The sequence below is a fragment of the Clupea harengus genome, chromosome 5 (genome assembly GCF_900700415.2).
Source record: "Clupea harengus chromosome 5, Ch_v2.0.2, whole genome shotgun sequence".
NCBI lineage: Eukaryota > Metazoa > Chordata > Actinopteri > Clupeiformes > Clupeidae > Clupea > Clupea harengus.
Window position 1 is genome coordinate 17,132,305 of NC_045156.1, and position 17,500 is coordinate 17,149,804.

Sequence of the window (17,500 nt, forward strand, 5' to 3'; positions counted from 1 at the left end):
CCCTCGCAAGATGGAGAGGTAGGCAGCATCATCACACAGGCCACACACACACACACACATTACACACACAGAGGCCACTCACACACACACACACACACACACACACAGAGGCCACTCACACACACACACACACAGAGGCCACTCACACACACACTCACAGAGGCCACTCTCACACACACACACACATACACAGAAGCCACTCACACACACACACACACACACATACACATAGAGGCCACTCTCACACACACACACACACATTTGTATAGCATGTATAGTAAACTGTGCATCTATGTTTCTAAATGTAGAAATCACATGACCACTAATGGCCTTGAGATGGTTGCCACGGAGATGAAGAGCCATCAGGAGGATCCCAAACTAGGTGTGTCTGATTACTGTGATAGATTAGATATGTCTGATAGATTAGATATGTCTGATAGATTAAATATGTCTGATTACTGTGATAGATTAGATATGTCTGATTACTGTGATAGATTAGATTGTTGTTGCTCTTGTTGTTGTTTTGCCAGTTGTCATGTATGATATGATATAAATGATATTTGTAAAAACAAAAAATGTGCCTTTCACCTATGCTAGAGAGGTGTGAGTGAACTCCCAGAGGAAAGCCTCAGAGAGTGTGGAGCCAGTTTGCATTAGTGTTTATAAACACTCGTGTCAGTCACATGTCATTATAAACACTCTGGTCTGCCACATGTCATTATAAACACTCTTGTTTGTCACGTGTCATTATAAACACTCTTGTTTGTCACATGTCATTATAAACACTCTTGTCTGCCACATGTCATTATAAACACTCGTGTCATTATAAACACTCTTGTCTGTCACATGTCATTATAAACACTCTTGTCATTATAAACACTCTTGTCTGTCACATGTCATTATAAACACTCTTGTCATTATAAACACTCTTGTCTGTCACATGTCATTATAAAAACTTGTTTCTGTCACAGACTACAAGAACAACCTGCTGAAGGAGAAGGCAGTGCTGACCAACATGTGTTCCCCAAAGGCCATCGACCTGGACAAAGGTACAAGTACACAAACACACACACAAGCACACACACATGAGCCCACACACACACAAGCACACATGAGACCACACACACACACAAACACACACACACACACACACACATGAGCCCACACACACAAGCACACACACACACAAACACACATAGGCCTACACACACACAAACACACACACACACACACACACGAGCCCCCCCACACACAAGCACACATGAGACCACACACAAACACACACACACACACACACATGAGCCCACACACACAAGCACACACACACACACACACAAACACACATAGGCCTACACACACACAAACACACACACACACACACACACACAAGCCCCCCCACACACAAGCACACATGAGACCACACACACACAAGGACACATACACACACAAGCTCACACACACACACAAGCACACATGAGACCACACACACACAAGCTCACACACACACACACCGGCACACATTTGCACATTTTGAACGTCTGAGCGGAGAATTAGAATTTATTTGGAATAAGTTCTGCAGATGGGCTTCTCTGTGGACTTTGGATCTTAGTCACACACTCAAGCGCACACACACACACACACACACACACACACACACACACTCAAGCGCACACACACACACACACACACACACACACACACACTCACGCGCACACACACACACACACACACACACACTCAAGCGCACACACACACACACACACACACACACACACACACACACACTCAAGCACACACACACACACACACACTCAAGCGCACACACACACACACACACACACACACTCTCACACACACACTCACACACACACACACACACACACACACACTCAAGCGCACACACACACACACACTCAAGCGCACACACACACACACTCAAGCGCACACACACACACACACACACACACACACACACGCACACTCACACACACACACACACTCACACACTCAATCGCAGCCAAACTTACTGGTTCAATACAAATCAAAAAGGAGAAAATAACCAGAACATCTAACCTCTTCATTTTCTCTCTCTGAATTCCCCTCTTTCCTTCTCCCTCTCTAACTCTCTCTCCCTCTCTCTCTAACTCTCCCCCTCTCTCTCCCTCCCTCTCTAACTCTCCCCCCTCTCTCTCTCCCTCCCTTTCTAACTCTCTCTCCCTCCCTCTCTCTCTCCCTCTCTAACTCTCTCTCCCTCTCTCTCTCCCTCTCTCTCTCTCTAACTCTCCCTCTCTCCCTCCCTCTCTCCCCTCCCAGAGATGGCGAAGGCGTGCTCTTACTGAGGGGCGTGTGGAGTGCTGCTGGCTGGTCCAGGGGCAGGCGCGCAGAGGCAATGGCGTGATGTACAGCAGACGAGAGGAGGAGAGGAGAGTGGAGGGGGAGAGGAGGAGAGGAGAGTGAGGAGAGCGGAGGAGAGCGGAGGAGAGTGAGGGGTCTCTTGTCTTTGCGGGGGTTTGTGGGATCTCTTCATTTCCTCCCTGCAGGAGAGGGTGTCTGTGGGGGGTGCTGTACTGCGTTGCGCTGCCCCTGGTGGCCTGGAGTCTTTCCACCTACGGTTAGCTGCCTTTTCTCCCCCAGCCAGAGTATAGAGAGACCTGGGCCTCACTGTTTGGCCTAGGGGTAGGAAGGCAGGCTCAGGCTGCATCACTGCGGTACCAAGTATCTGGAAACAGGAGCCCTAGGTAACCGAACCAATGAGCTATCAGTGCTAACACATAACTCACACAGACCCCATAGCTATCAGCGCTAACACATAACTCACACAGACCCCATAGCTATCAGCGCTAACACATAACTCACACAGACCCCATAGCTATCAGCGCTAAGACATAACTCACACAGACCCCATAGCTATCAGCGCTCATACATTCACACAGACCCCATAGCTATCAGCGCTAACACATAACTCTCACAGACCCCATAGCTATCAGCGCTTATACATAACTCACACAGACCCCATAGCTATCAGCGCTAACACATAACTCACACAGACCCCATAGCTATCAGCGCTAACACATTACTCACACAGACCCCATAGCTATCAGCGCTAACACATAACTCACACAGACCCCATAGCTATCAGCGCCAACACATAACTCACACAGACCCCATAGCTATCAGCGCTAACACATAACTCACACAGACCCCATAGCTATCAGCGCTAATACACTCACACAGACCCCATAGCTATCAACGCTAACACATAACTCACACAGACTCCATAACTATCAGCACTAATACATAACTCACACAGACCCCATAGCTATCAGCACTAACACAACACTTATACAGACCTCACAGCTATCAATGCCAACATTAAAAACATTTACTACAGAGCCCCTGACCTATCAATGCTAACACTAAGTACATTTACTACAGAGCCCCTAAGCTATCAACGCTATGACAGAGAACTTGACCACATTTCCAGTCTCCATTTAAAATGCTTCCAGCAGCCGGCAGATGTAGTCTGTGCCATCAAACACTTCTCATTTAGTCATCTAGCTGGAGATATATGGTACATGTGAATGTTTTTAAATAATTATTTGCAGATGTAGTCTATTAATTATGGCCTTATGTGTCACAGCTTGCTGCTGTAGTGCATTACAATCAAATTAATAGTCATTATATATTTTCCTGAGATTTGAATATTTTTCTCTCAATGGCCATGTGAAGAACCTTTACAGAGTGTATCTTAAAACGTAATTGTATATTTCCAACACTATTTTGATTGCTACATAGCTTGTGCAACTGTAGACAATGGTAGATGTGTTAAGTGTCCTTAAAGGTGAGTGATTTAGACCAGGGCCCCACCCCTAGGCCTTCAGCAGGTAGCAGCCTCCCCCACAGTGCCTTCACCCCTAGGCCCCACCCCCCTTGGTCCCACCCCCTATGGGCCCCATCCCTACGGGGCCCCACCCCCACAGAGCCCCACCCCTCAGGCCTTCACCTTCACTTGTGTCGTGTGCTTCACGAGTATTCTTCACATGTCCCATATCAGTCATCAGTACAGTTCCTCCATTTTTGGAAGCACAGATCAAATACAAAAGCAAACTACAAGTACACAGATTCATACCGATAACAGATTTATATCAATGTTCTATAGATTCATACCAATATTCTATAGATTCATACCAATGTTCTATAGATTCATCCCAATATTCTATAGATTCATCCCAATATTCTATAGATTCATACCAATAACAGATTCATCCCAATATTCTATAGATTCATCCCAATATTCTATAGATTCATACCAATATTCTATAGATTCATACCAATATTCTATAGATTCATACCAAGAACAGTTTGTTGAAACATTCTCATTTGTGCTTGGGTCTCCTGTAGTGGAGTCTGTAGTCCTTCAGCATACAGTGGCAGAGTTGAGAGACCCCCCCACCCCGCTCTAAACCCCCCCGCTCTGTCCCCTCCATGAGGTGGTGTGTGTCTTTATTTCATGACATTCGGTTGGGTCTGGCCAGTGAGTTAACCCAAGTTTACTCTCATTTTAACTCAGATTTTTACTCTGGACTGTAAGTGTATTTTCTCTGCTGTTGTGCCTTTTGATGTGTTTTTGTCTCGTATCTTTGCCATGTTATGTACTCTCTCATACACACACACACACACACACACACACGTATACACACACGCATCTTTGCCATGTTATGTATTCCCTCACACTCCCCTGCAGCACAGTGGCTGATCACTCACATGTAGGTCATCATCTGCGGAGCCATCTGAGCTCCGATGTACAACACATACACATATGCACACATACACACACACACACACATACACATATGCACACACACACACACACACACACATACATACACACACACACACACACACACACACACATACACACACACACACATACGCACATACACATAGACTCACTTACATCTCACGGTACATACACATAATCACACACACACACACACACATACGCACACACACACCCTCTGTATGCAAAGGAAGTAAGTAGAGGGATTGACTGGCCAGCTCAGCTCAAGCCTTGAGCGCACAGAATGAGGAGATGGTCCACACACACACACACACACACACATATGCATACGCACACACACACACACACACACACACACACACACACACACACACACACACACACACACACACAAGCCTCTCCACTGATAGGGGACATACATGGAATGTATGGGCTTAGGTGCGTACATCTGTTTCATTTATCAGCTTGCCGCCTTATAAAGAGAATAGGACTGATTCCTGTGGTTTGATTGCATTGGAATGTGTAACCAAAATCAGATTATTCAAACATGTATTAATAAACTGCTGAATTGTTCTATCCGAGTGTTCTATCTGAGGGCCTCATTTACGTATGCTGTACGCTGTATTTCCGCATTTTACGTAATATTTATCAAACCAGAACCCCGTCTGGTAATCAGCGCCTTACTCCGCCCTCTAGTGTTATTAGCGCACCGCTAAAAGAGGGGAGAATGGGCCTGCGTGTTCCTGCCCCCATGGATGATGAGCTAGAATTAGAATTAGAGCTTTTGGTTCCCGAGGTTACAGCAAACTTAGACCCCGTGCACACTAACCCGGGTAGATATAGAAACGCATACATATTTCTCTGTTTAGCCCTTCCGTCCACACTAAAACGGGGTATTCCGACACTGAAAACGATGCTTTTCAAAAACGCTGCCCTAGGCGAATATATAACAGCCTTTTATTTATCGCTCAGAACTGAGGCAACATAACAGCTTATTATTTATTGCTCAGAACTGAGGCAACATAACAGCTCATTTCACTGTTTTAACCTTCAGAACTGACTCTTTAACACAACGTTCAGGAAAGAGCAATAGTCCGAGGGGGAGATCACCAGGAGAGAGAGAGAGCAATAGTCCGAGATCACCAGGAGAGAGAGAGTAATAGTCCGAGGGTGAGATCACCAGGAGAGAGAGAGTAATAGTCCGAGGGTGAGATCACCAGGAGAGAGAGAGAGTAATAGTCCGAGGGTGAGATCACCAGGAGAGAGAGAGAGAGAGTAATAGTCCGAGGGTGAGATCACCAGGAGAGAGAGAGAGTAATAGTCCGAGGGTGAGATCACCACCACTGATGACCTCTGACCTCACATTAGGGAAGAGTATTACATCACAGACCTTGGTGTGTGATATTCATATGTGACTATTCCTCACATTTATATTTGTGTGTGTTAATGTTTCTGCAGTTGTGTTTCTGCATGCCTGTGTGTCGATGTATGACTTGTGTGTACCAATGTGTGTGTGAATGAGTGTGCTTGTGTGTCAACTCTAGCAACAGCCTGTGTTAGAATATGTGTGTTTTACTAAGTGATCTGCTCGTAATGTGGGAATGATACTCACACGCCAGCCAATATGCACTGTTCTAAAGTGACGTTTCCCCACGATCAGACTGCATCATCAGAAATATTTACCAAATGACAAAAGCACGAATATCGCATCTAACGCAAATGGCCCGGCATACGGAATCCGCACACGCCGCGCGGTGGCAGCACGGGGCCTTCCCTGCCAGTGCGAGCGCGCCTGCGGAGGATGTGAACCTTCCCTTCCTGTCTGAACGACGCAGCAGCAGCCAGCAGTGCGGGCACGGGCCAGATCACGGGGCTGGGTGAGCGCGGCAGCGGTTCTATGATGTCCGCCCCTCAACCCCACCGAGACCATGACACGCTCCGGTTTAATTAATATGTCGCGTCCTCGGTCTTATTTTATTTCATTTACTGAATCATAATCTAATTTATTTTTGTAATTTGAATGTATTGTCTCCGCCCGCTTTGTTTGGCGACCGAGCAGTCTTTCTTGTGATTGTTCCTCAGTTTATTCTGATGGCGGAGACTAAAATTATTTACCACATAGATGAGGAGGAAACTCCTTATTTGGTCAAATTATCAATAGCACCTGAGAAAGTCACGTTGGCGGATTTTAAAAATGTGCTCAGCAACCGTCCGGTTCACAGCTATAAATTCTTTTTCAAATCCATGGATCAGGATTTTGGGTAAGTACCTGGCTCGCATCTGGTCTATTTTCACTCTCTGTGCAGGTTATTGGTGAAAGTGATCTACGAAACACTTCCATTTGAGAGAGGAATGTATCCGCGGGAGTAGTTGAGCTTTTAGCCTACCTTACCTGCAGCTATTCATAACAAGGTTGTCAGGACTGTCATGGAGAAAGCGCCTGATCAGTAGCGAAGCTGCAAACAGCGTCTCGCCAACTGCTCTCGTCTTGATAGATGCCAAAACATCACGTGTGCTTTTGTCGAGCTGACACCGCGAGTGACACCCTTTCTGTTGGGGACGGCCCGCACAGCAGGTGCACTTGTAGTTGGGCATTCGCAGTTCATTTGAATATCCAAACACTAGACAGGCTGTCCAGCGGCTGTACTCTGACTCGAACTTAGAGATATCGTTGTCACCGTGAGGTAGCCTATTAACCAAGGCTCCCTGGCTCTTGCAGTGAGAGCTGAAAATAACGTCACCTTTTGTACACCACCGTAGGCTACTTGCCTGGCATTATTAGCCAGGGCATATTAGTTATTATTTTCCCCTAATGGTCAGCCTGCTCTGCTGTAGCTTTTCCCGTGGGCTAGCGTATAGCTGCATGCGCCGTGTTTGAGACGTCGGGTCAATTCTGTTACACTGTTTAACGTGCCATTGAAACCCTGCTTCAGGTGTCGGTGAGAGTGGTTGCACTATTTCCCATGACACACATACGAACACATAACGTGGCAAAGCCTGACTGATTCATGCTGTAGATCCTAACGTTAGGTGACTGGCTGAGGTTGCTGGGAGACAGCTGCTGGTTGCTGGGAGACGGCTGCTGGCTAGCAGCGATGAGCGCATCTGCACAGCTGGAGGGTCTGTGTTGTTGTAGTGCCGCTTCAAGTCGTGGTGTGACGTCGTGAAGATAACTGACAAGACGTTAGAGAATACCGTTTTACTACCATACGGTAGCGGTCTCTTCAGAAACGTTAAGGTTCATCGGGTGCAGGCTGCGGGGGAGGGTAGGTAGGACAGCCCGGCAAAGCAGCGCGGTGCGCGGAGGCCAATGCCAGTGAGGCGGAACGGTCCTCGTGTTGTGTCGCCGGAGGCGCTTTCAGATTGAGGAGGTGGTGCTGCTGTGGTCCTGTGCTGAGCTCCGTACCGATCACAACACGCCATGAACGCTTGAGAAATGTTAGCTGAGGACGACGACAAATGGTCCCAGAGGAGGTTTTGAAGTGGCAGGTTTATCACTGGTTAGTGTCCTGCTGTACGACCTTATTTCCTCTCGTTAACAGATTCTTTAGGCCGTAATAATATATTTATTTAGCTAAGAATGATATGATTATATTACATAGTAATCTCACTCTTGTAGATAGTAACCCTTAGTAGGTGACCTGTAATCTATGGTCAGAGAACTTGTTGTCATAATAAGGTGGGTGGAGGCAATGTTTTTCAGAGGCAACATATTTCTTGAAATTTTCTTTACATCCCAACAGCAATGAATGAAATAAAGCAAACAGTCCGTCACCTGTGCTAGTTGTAGGCTGTAAAAAACCTGAGGCCTGCCTGCCTGCCTGTCTACCTGCCTGTCTACCTGCCTGCCTACCTGCCTGTCTACCTGTCTACCTTCATGCCTTCCTGCCTGCACACATCTGTGTGTCTTTCACAACATTTCCAACCAGTACCTACAACATTTGCATTTATAAACAAAACAAGAAAAGAAAGACAGAAGAAGAAAAGGCTACAACCAACAAGAGGTTGGATAAAACAAGAGGTCAAACCAGAATCAGTGTCAGTATGGCTTTTCAACGATAATAAGACATTTGATTTCTAAAGCACCTTTCTGGAGCCCAAAAGTGCTTTACAGAATGCAGAGTAGAGAGTAGACAGGTATTGGGAAGCTGAGCGCAGACTGTTCTGGGAAGCCCACAGATATCAGCACAGATATCAGCAGTCGCCGTGGATAAGCATCATATAGAGTAGATGTCGAAGGCTGGGGTCTGTACCTCAGTTAAGTGATACCATTTACTGGAGCCCGCTGGCTGGATTACAAGGGTGTGACAAGGGTGTGACAAGAGCCAGCTAGCGTATCTAGCAAAGTATCCCTGCCAGCGCCCTGGGCAGAGGTAGAGAACCGTCGCTGAGAGAGGCAATGGTGGAGGAGAACGGCACATTCACACACACACACACACACACACATACACACAGAGGTTGAGAACCGTCGCTGAGAGAGGCAATGGTGGAGGAGAACGGCACACTCACAAACACACACACACACACACACACAGAGCGTTACCTGAGAGAGGCAATGGTGGAGGAACGGCACACCCATGAAGAGAGAGTAGATGGAGCAATGGAGGAGAATCACAAAAGTTTAAGGGCTGACCACAGACTCAGAGGCTCTTAGTTAGTAAATGTTAGTAAAGTTAGGCTCTGAGTAAAGCTGTTAGTAAAGTTAGGCTCTTAGTTAGTAAAGCTGTTTGTAAATTAGGCTCTGAGTTAGTAAAGCTGTTAGTAAAGTTAGACTCTTAGTTAGTAAAGCTGTTAGTAAAGTTAGGCTCTGAGTAAAGCTGTTAGTAAAGTTAGGCTCTTAGTTAGTAAAGCTGTTTGTAAATTAGGCTCTGAGTTAGTAAAGCTGTTAGTAAAGTTAGACTCTTAGTTAGTAAAGCTGTTAGTAAAGTTAGGCTCTTAGTTAGTAAAGCTGTTAGTAAAGTTAGGCTCTGAGTTAGTGAAGCTGTTAGTAAAGTTAGGCTCTGAGTAAAGCTGTTAGTAAAGTTAGGCTCTGAGTAAAGCTGTTAGTAAAGTTAGGCTCTTAGTAAGTAAAGCTGTTAGTAAAGTTAGGCTCTGAGTAAAGCTGTTAGTAAAGTTAGGCTCTGAGTAAGTAAAGCTGTCAGTAAAGTTAGGCTCTGAGTAAAGCTGTTAGTAAAGTTAAGGCTCTTAGTAAGTAAATGTTAGTAAAGTTAGGCTCTGAGTTAGTAAAGCTGTTAGTAAAGTTAGGCTCTTAGTAAGTAAAGCTGTTAGTAAAGTTAGGCTCTTAGTAAAGCTGTTAGTAAAGTTAGGCTCTTAGTTAGTAAAGCTGTTAGTAAAGTTAGGCTCTTAGTAAGTAAAGCTGTTAGTAAAGTTAGGCTCTTAGTAAAGCTGTTAGTAAAGTTAGGCTCTGAGTTAGTAAAGCTGTTAGTAAAGTTAGGCTCTGAGTTAGTAAAGCTGTCGTGACTCAGAGGCTCTTGGCTCTTGGATGACTGTATAGCATGTGTTTACATGTGTCTTATATAGCATGTGTTTACATGTGTCTTATATAGCATGTGTTTACATGTGTCTTATATAGCATGTGTTTACATGTGTCTTATATAGCATGTGTTTACATGTGTATTATATAGCATGTGTTTACATGTGTCTTATATAGCATGTGTTTACATGTGTATTATATAGCATGTGTTTACATGTGTATTATATAGCATGTGTTTACATGTGTATTATATAGCATGTGTTTACATGTGTCTTATATAGCATGTGTTTACATGTGTCTTATATAGCATGTGTTTACATGTGTCTTATATAGCATGTGTTTACATGTGTATTATATAGCATGTGTTTACATGTGTCTTATATAGCATGTGTTTACATGTGTATTATATAGCATGTGTTTACATGTGTATTATATAGCATGTGTTTACATGTGTATTATATAGCATGTGTTTACATGTGTCTTATATAGCATGTGTTTACATGTGTCTTATATAGCATGTGTTTACATGTGTCTTATATAGCATGTGTTTACATGTGTATTATATAGCATGTGTTTACATGTGTGACAAGGCTTTGTGTTCTGACATCCCATCCGTGACCAGGCTTACTTATGTAAAATGGGGCTCTCACAATGACCTTGGCATCCCATCCCTGACGAGAAGGCTGTCATGTAAAGTAGTCATGTTAGTAAAGACCAGCCCTCTGGATCTGTGGTCTTAAGCGCTCACTGTTGGATGGGGCTGCTTTGTTATGCCCCCTTTGCATGTTCACGGGGCTGTGGCCCTGAAGCCTGGCATGGGAAGGGCACGCCACGCCACGCCACGTCACCTGTGATTTCCCTGCCAAATCCCACCAGGCAGGGGCTGCTTAAACAGAGGAAGAGCAGCAGGCACCAACAGCAGTTTGAGCGGACTCTACATCGCTTAGTTCCAGCGGACTCTACATCGCTTAGTTCCAACGGACTCTACATCGCTTAGTTCGAGCGGACTCCACATCGCTTAGTTTGAGCGGAGTCTACACGGCTTAGTTCGAGCGGACTCCACATCGCTTAGTTCGAGCGGAGTCTACATCGCTTAGTTTGAGCGGACTCCACATTGCTTAGTTCCAGCGGACTCCACATCGCTTAGTTTGAGCGGACTCCACATCGCTTAGTTCCAGCGGACTCTACATCGCTTAGTTCCAGCGGACTCTACATCGCTTAGTCCAAGCAGCAGTTTTGAGCAGACTCTTTGTTGCGTAGATCAAGAAGAGCACATTGTGTGGTCCGAGTGGTGTCTCATAGGGGATTGAGGAAACTCTACGTTGGTCCTCCTGTCTCATAGAAGACTCTACGCTGGTCCCCTGTCTCATAGGGGATTGAGGAGACTGAGGAGAGGACATAGGGGATTGAGGAGACTCTACGCTCATCATGCCAACACCGTCGTGGCTGCTGCTGCTGCTGCTGCTGGTGTGTGTGTGTGTGTGTGCCCGCTTTTCCCGGGCTAGTAGTGAGAGTGGGGGGAGTAGTGAGAGTGGGGGGAGTAGTGAGAGTGGGGAGAGTGGGGGAGTAGTGAGAGTGGGGGGAGTAGTGACAGTGGGGGGAGTAGTGAGAGTGGGGGAGTAGTAAGAGTGGGGAGAGTGGGGGAGTAGTGCGAGTGGGGGGAGTAGTAAGAGTGGGGAGTGGAGGGGAGTGGGGGTGGTAGTGAGGTGGGGTGGGGGAGTAGTGAGAGTGCGGAGGGTGGGAGTAGTGGGAGTGGGGAGGGTGGGTGTAGTGGTGTCATCTACACCAACCCTAGCAAGCCCGAGACGAAGCTGAAGGCGCTGTGTGCGCCCTCTAGCTGGGAGGAGGCGCTACTGCACTGCCGGGGGCTGGGGGGGGACTTGGCCAGGGCCGACGACCAGAGTCTGACCCAGCAGGTGGTGCAGGCTGCCGTGACAACGCATGTATGGGTGGGGCTTCGCTTCCTGGCGGGGGAGTGGCTTTGGGTGAGTGGCGGGGAGCTCCAGCACCAGCACTGGGCAGGGGAGGCGGGGCAAGAGAAATGCCCCCTTCATCACTGTGGGGCAGTGGAGGGCAACACAGGGCACTAGGTGCCGATGGACTGTGAGAAGAAACTAGACTTTGTGTGCCAGCTGCCCTAATCACTGACGTGTGTGTGTGTGTGTGTGTGTGTGTGTGTGTGTGTGTGTGTGTGTTACAGTGTTACAGTGTTGTAGTGGCGTGCCTGAGTCAGTCTGTTGTGGTTTATGTGTTTGTATATGTTGTGATGTACATGTGTGTGTGTGTGTTGTTGTGTATATGTATGTGTGTGTGTATGTTGTTATGAGGTGTATGTGTATATGTTAATGTGGTGTATATGTATATACATTTATAGACATGCACCTATGTGTGCTTTTGTGTGTGTACCTATTTATGTGTGTGTGTGTTTGTTTTTCTGTATGTGAAATGATTATATTATATTTATATAAATGGAGAGGAAATGATTATATTATATTTATATAAATGTAGAGATGAAATGATTAAATTATATTTATATAAATGGAGAGGAAATGATTATATTATATTTATATAAATGTAGAGATGAAATTATTCTATTATATTTATATAAATGTAGAGATGAAATGATTAAATTATATTTATGTAAATGGAGAGATGAAATGATTAAATTATATTTATATAAATGGAGAGAGGAAATTTATTTTCTAGGGTTAGGGTTTGTTTATATTCATAAAGTATGGTGATGGGAATTGAAGAAATAATATTAAGAATATAGGTGTGTGTGTGTGTGTGTGTGTGTGTGTGTGTGTGTGTGTGTGGTGTGTGTGTGTGTGTGTGTGTGGTGTGTGTGTGTGTGTGTGTGTGTGTGTGTGTGGTACATACATGATTCATTTGGACCTAGTCTCCTCTGTGGCACGAGCCAGGAGCTCACATGGAGGTCACATAATGTGTGTGTGTGTGTGTGTTTGTAAGTTTCCATCTGTGTGTGCGAATGTCTGTGTTGTGTTTGAGGAGAAATAAAGTGCTGTGCAATGTCATTATAAATGTGTTTGACGTCTCTAATAGTGTCAATATTAATGTGTTTGACTTCTCTAATAATTGATCTAATGATGTGTAAAAGATCCACTCTAACACGCACACACACACACACACACACACACATACACACACACACACACACACACACGCACAGGCTTGGCTATGGGAGGAGTTCATGATGGGTTTGAAATCAGTGAATTAAAGTGTTTGGCCTGGAAAGAGACGTGGTCTCTGAAGTCATACTAATTTCTCTCATAACACTCACACGTACTAACCCACACACACACGCACTCACCCACACACACACGCACATGCACTCATGCAGACCTGTTCGGATGAATGGTTCTGGCTGTTTGGTGTACTTGGGTAAGGGTAAGGCAAGGCAAGTTTATTTATATATTCCAACTCGTACACATTTGTAACTCAAAGTGCTTTACAAATAAAGCAGGTAAACAAACAAAAAAAAGAGTATAAGGGAGAAGTGCATTAATTACATCTGTTGAAAGAACATAGAAAGATAAAAAACTGAGTGCATCAAATCAGCTAACAAAAAGCATCTGAGAATTGTTGGATGTTAAGTCTAGATTTGAGAATAGTTGGGTGTTAACTTTAGTAATGCTGTGTTTAGCTCTAGAAGCTAAGTAATGCTTCACTGTGTTTAGCACTAGCAGCTAAGTAATGCTGTGTTTAGCTCTAGCAGCTAAGTAATGCTGTGTTTAGCTCTAGAAGCTAAGTAATGCTTCACTGTGTTTAGCGCTAGCAGTAACATATTTCTCTCCAGTGATCTGAGAGGTTTAGCAGGTGTTTGCTGCTGAAAGATATCAGAGAGGTATTTTAGTCCTGCCCCATTTAGTGATTTATAAACATCATCAATTATTGAAGGTCAATTCTGTTGACTTAAGTATTACAGTAATATGGTCAGTTCTTTTAATCAGCCCCTCCAGGATCTTACGAGGGTTTGGTGTGATTGTTGGGGCAAAAGTGACTACATTCGTGGTGGGAATTCTCAAAAATGGTCAAATAAAATCAATTGCAAATAATGCAGAATACTCAGACACTCAGACCCATACACACATTCAGACCCCCCCCCCCCACACACACACACACATACAAAACTGTCTTTTGGTTTTCGCAAGAAGTCTAGCAGCTCTATAAAACCCTGTAGTCTGCAGCTCTATACAATCCTGTAGTCTGCAGCTCTATACAATCCTGTAGTCTGCAGCTCTGTAAAACCCTGTAATCTGCAGCTCTATAAAACCCTGTAATCTGCAGCCTTGTAATATGCAGCTCTATAAAACCCTGTAATCTGCAGCTCTATACAATCCTCTACTCTTCTTGGGACGAGAGCGTGTGCTCTGTGCTCTATGTTTGAGTTCCTGTGCGCATGTGGGTAAGTGTGCCTGTGTGTGTTTGTTTGCGTGTGTGTGTGTGTGTGTTTGTTTGCGTGTGTGCGTGTGCCTGTGTGTGTGTGTGTGTGTGCCTGTGTGTGTGTGTGTGTGTGTTTAATAAAAAGCTCACGTTGTACTGCCCCTCTGCCAGAAACAGCATCAGCATCAGTCTCTCTCCCCCTCTCTAGTTTCTCTCTCCTTTCTCTCTCCTTACTCTCTACCCTCCTCCTTTATCTCTCCTCTCCTCTCATCTCCCCTCCTTTCACTTTCCTCTCCCCTCTTTCTCTCCTCTCCCCTTTCCTCTCCTCTCCCCTCTTTCTATCCTCTCCTCTCCCCTTTCCTCTCCTCTCTCTCCTTTCTCTTTCCTCTCTCTCCTTTCCAATCTCCTCTCTCTCCTCTCCTCTCCCCTCCCCTCTTTCTCTCCTCTCCCCTTTCCTTTCCTCTCACTCCTCCTTTCTCTTTCCTCTCTCCTCTCCTTTCCTCTCCCCTCTCCTCTCTTCTTTCCTCTCTCCTCTCTTTTCTCTCCTCTCCTCTCCCTCTCTTATGTCTGTTTCTTCCCTCCCCCTCCTCTTCCCTCGCCCTCCTCTTCTCCTCCTGCTCTCAATCTTCCTCTTCTCTTTGTGGAGCAGGAGTCTCTAGGGAGGGAGTTCTACTCTGCCGCAGTTCAGGGGGACAATTTACACTACAAAGTCTACAGCTTCACAGACACACACACACACACACACAACCTCCCTGCGACTTCATTTACTCTCTCCATCTCTCTCTCTCTTTTCTCTCTGTCTTTGGCACAGGTACACTTATGTCATTCTTCTACACTTCTACATTCTTCACACTTCTACACTCCACTGCTTTCACACACACACACACACACACACACACACACACACACACACACACACACACACACACACGTTTGTACTTCCATGAGCTGAAGTTCCTTATTTGCCTCTGATGTGCAAGCATAAGAGCATGTTTGGTCGCTGGCCAGGGTCCTGAAATGCTTTGCAGAGAAGGGGGGGGGCATACACACACACACACACACACACATGCATACACACACACACACACATACATGCATACACACATACACACACACGCATACACACACACACATGTACATACACACACACACATGCATACACAAGGCGAGGGGTCATTCCCTTGCTGCCGTTGTTGCATTTATATTCTGTGGTGCATCAACTCTTCTTTGACCTGTGTTTGTGTGTGTGTGTGTGTGTGTGTGTGTGTGTGTCACACAGGGTCGTCAAGGAAGAGATCTCAGATGACAATGCGAAGTTGCCAAGCTTCAATGGGAGAGTTGTCTCCTGGGTAAGAAAGCTCAGCTTGCAAGGATTTGGTGGTGTGTGTGTGTGTGTGTGTTGATGTGTGTGTGTTTGCGTGCGTTCAGTGCGTTCAGTGGGAGTGGGAGTGCTGGTGTGTGTGTGTGTGTGTGTGTTTCAGTGGGAGTGCTGGTGTGTGTGTGTGTGTGTGTGTGTGTGTGTTTCAGTGGGAGTGCTGGTGTGTGTGTGTTTCAGTGGGAGTGCTGATGTGTGTGCGTGTGTTTCAGTGGGAGTGCTGGTGTGTGTGTGTGTGTGCGTGTGTGTTTCAGTGGGAGTAGGAGTGCTGGTGTGTGTGTGTGTATGTGTGTTTCAGTGGGAGTGCTGGTGTGTGTGTGTGTGTGTTTCAGTGGGAGTGCTGGTGTGTGTGTGTGTGTGTGTGTGTGTGTGTTTCAGTGGGAGTGCTGGTGTGTGTGTGTGTGTGTGTGTGTGTGTGTGTGTGTTTCAGTGGGAGTGCTGATGTAAATAATATATGTATATAGATTTCCCAGTAGCACACAACCAGTAGACGGAGACCATGAGGACAGTAGAGACCATGAGGGCAGTAGAGACCATGAGGGCATGAGGGCACACACACACACACACACCCACACACACACACACACACACACACACACACACACACACACACACACATGAGGGCAGTAGACGGAGACCATGAGGGCATGAGGGCATGAGGGCAGTAGACGGAGAGCATGAGGGCAGTAGAGAGCTCTTTTCCGACAGCTGATGTGTGGACTCTTTAAAAAACGTGTTCAGACACAGAGAGCTCTCTCTTGACATCTTTGCGTTTTGAATTAAATCTCTAGCTAGCGTGCCGTTATCAGTCACGGTCCGCCAGTTGAGAAGCATGAAGGCAAGCACCAATGCGTCCCTGCACACATGTCAACTTTGAACTTTCATTACAGATGACGGGGAGTCTGTCTATTTTTTTCCCTATTAATTTCAATAGTATAAGAGATATTATATTAGTTTCAATAGTATAAGAGAAAATAAGATAAAGCTTGCACATGGTTGTTAAAACTGAGATCACCATGGTTTTGAACAATGTCCTTTCACAATGTCCCCAATGTCCACTTTAAGTCTTCTTGTGTCAAAATGGGTAGCAATCCTAAGTTAGGGTCAGGGTCAGGGTCAGGGTTAGGGATAAGGTTAACATAGGAAGCTCTCCACTTCATGTTTCCAAAGATTATTTGAAAGAAATTGTGAGACTAAATAAAACTACATTTTTCTTTTTTTTTAATTTGCAGAATTCTGTATACCCACTAAGCTGTTCTAGAATGCTGTATACCCTCTAAGCTGTTCTAGAATGCTGTATACCCACTAAGCTGTTCTAGAATGCTGTATACCCACTAAGCTATATCCTGGGTTACACTAAAGCTGTGTGCACTGTCAGACCTGAACAGCCATATGATGATACAATATCATCCGTTTACGCATTAAACACAGTTTATTAAAAACAGAT

General features: G+C 45.5%; 2 protein-coding genes across 2 annotated transcripts in view; both read left to right on the plus strand.

Annotated features, from left to right (window-relative positions):
- The window catches only part of mxra8a (matrix-remodelling associated 8a), a 26,390-nt gene extending 21,013 nt beyond the window's left edge, over positions 1-5,377 (plus strand). Inside the window, exons 7-10 of the mRNA XM_012832037.3 lie at positions 1-18; positions 309-382; positions 972-1,049; positions 2,314-5,377. The exon at positions 1-18 is cut by the window's left edge and continues 13 nt beyond it. Coding sequence (XP_012687491.1) covers positions 1-18; positions 309-382; positions 972-1,049; positions 2,314-2,339 — 196 coding nt within the window. The 3' untranslated portion in view covers positions 2,340-5,377. The remainder of the gene's footprint in view (positions 19-308; positions 383-971; positions 1,050-2,313) is intronic.
- A 1,261-nt stretch (positions 5,378-6,638) lies between these two features.
- Positions 6,639-17,500, plus strand: part of dvl1b (dishevelled segment polarity protein 1b) — a 56,688-nt gene continuing 45,826 nt past the window's right edge. The window contains 2 exon segments of the mRNA XM_042707838.1: positions 6,639-7,062; positions 15,958-16,027. Coding sequence (XP_042563772.1) covers positions 6,893-7,062; positions 15,958-16,027 — 240 coding nt within the window. The 5' untranslated portion in view covers positions 6,639-6,892.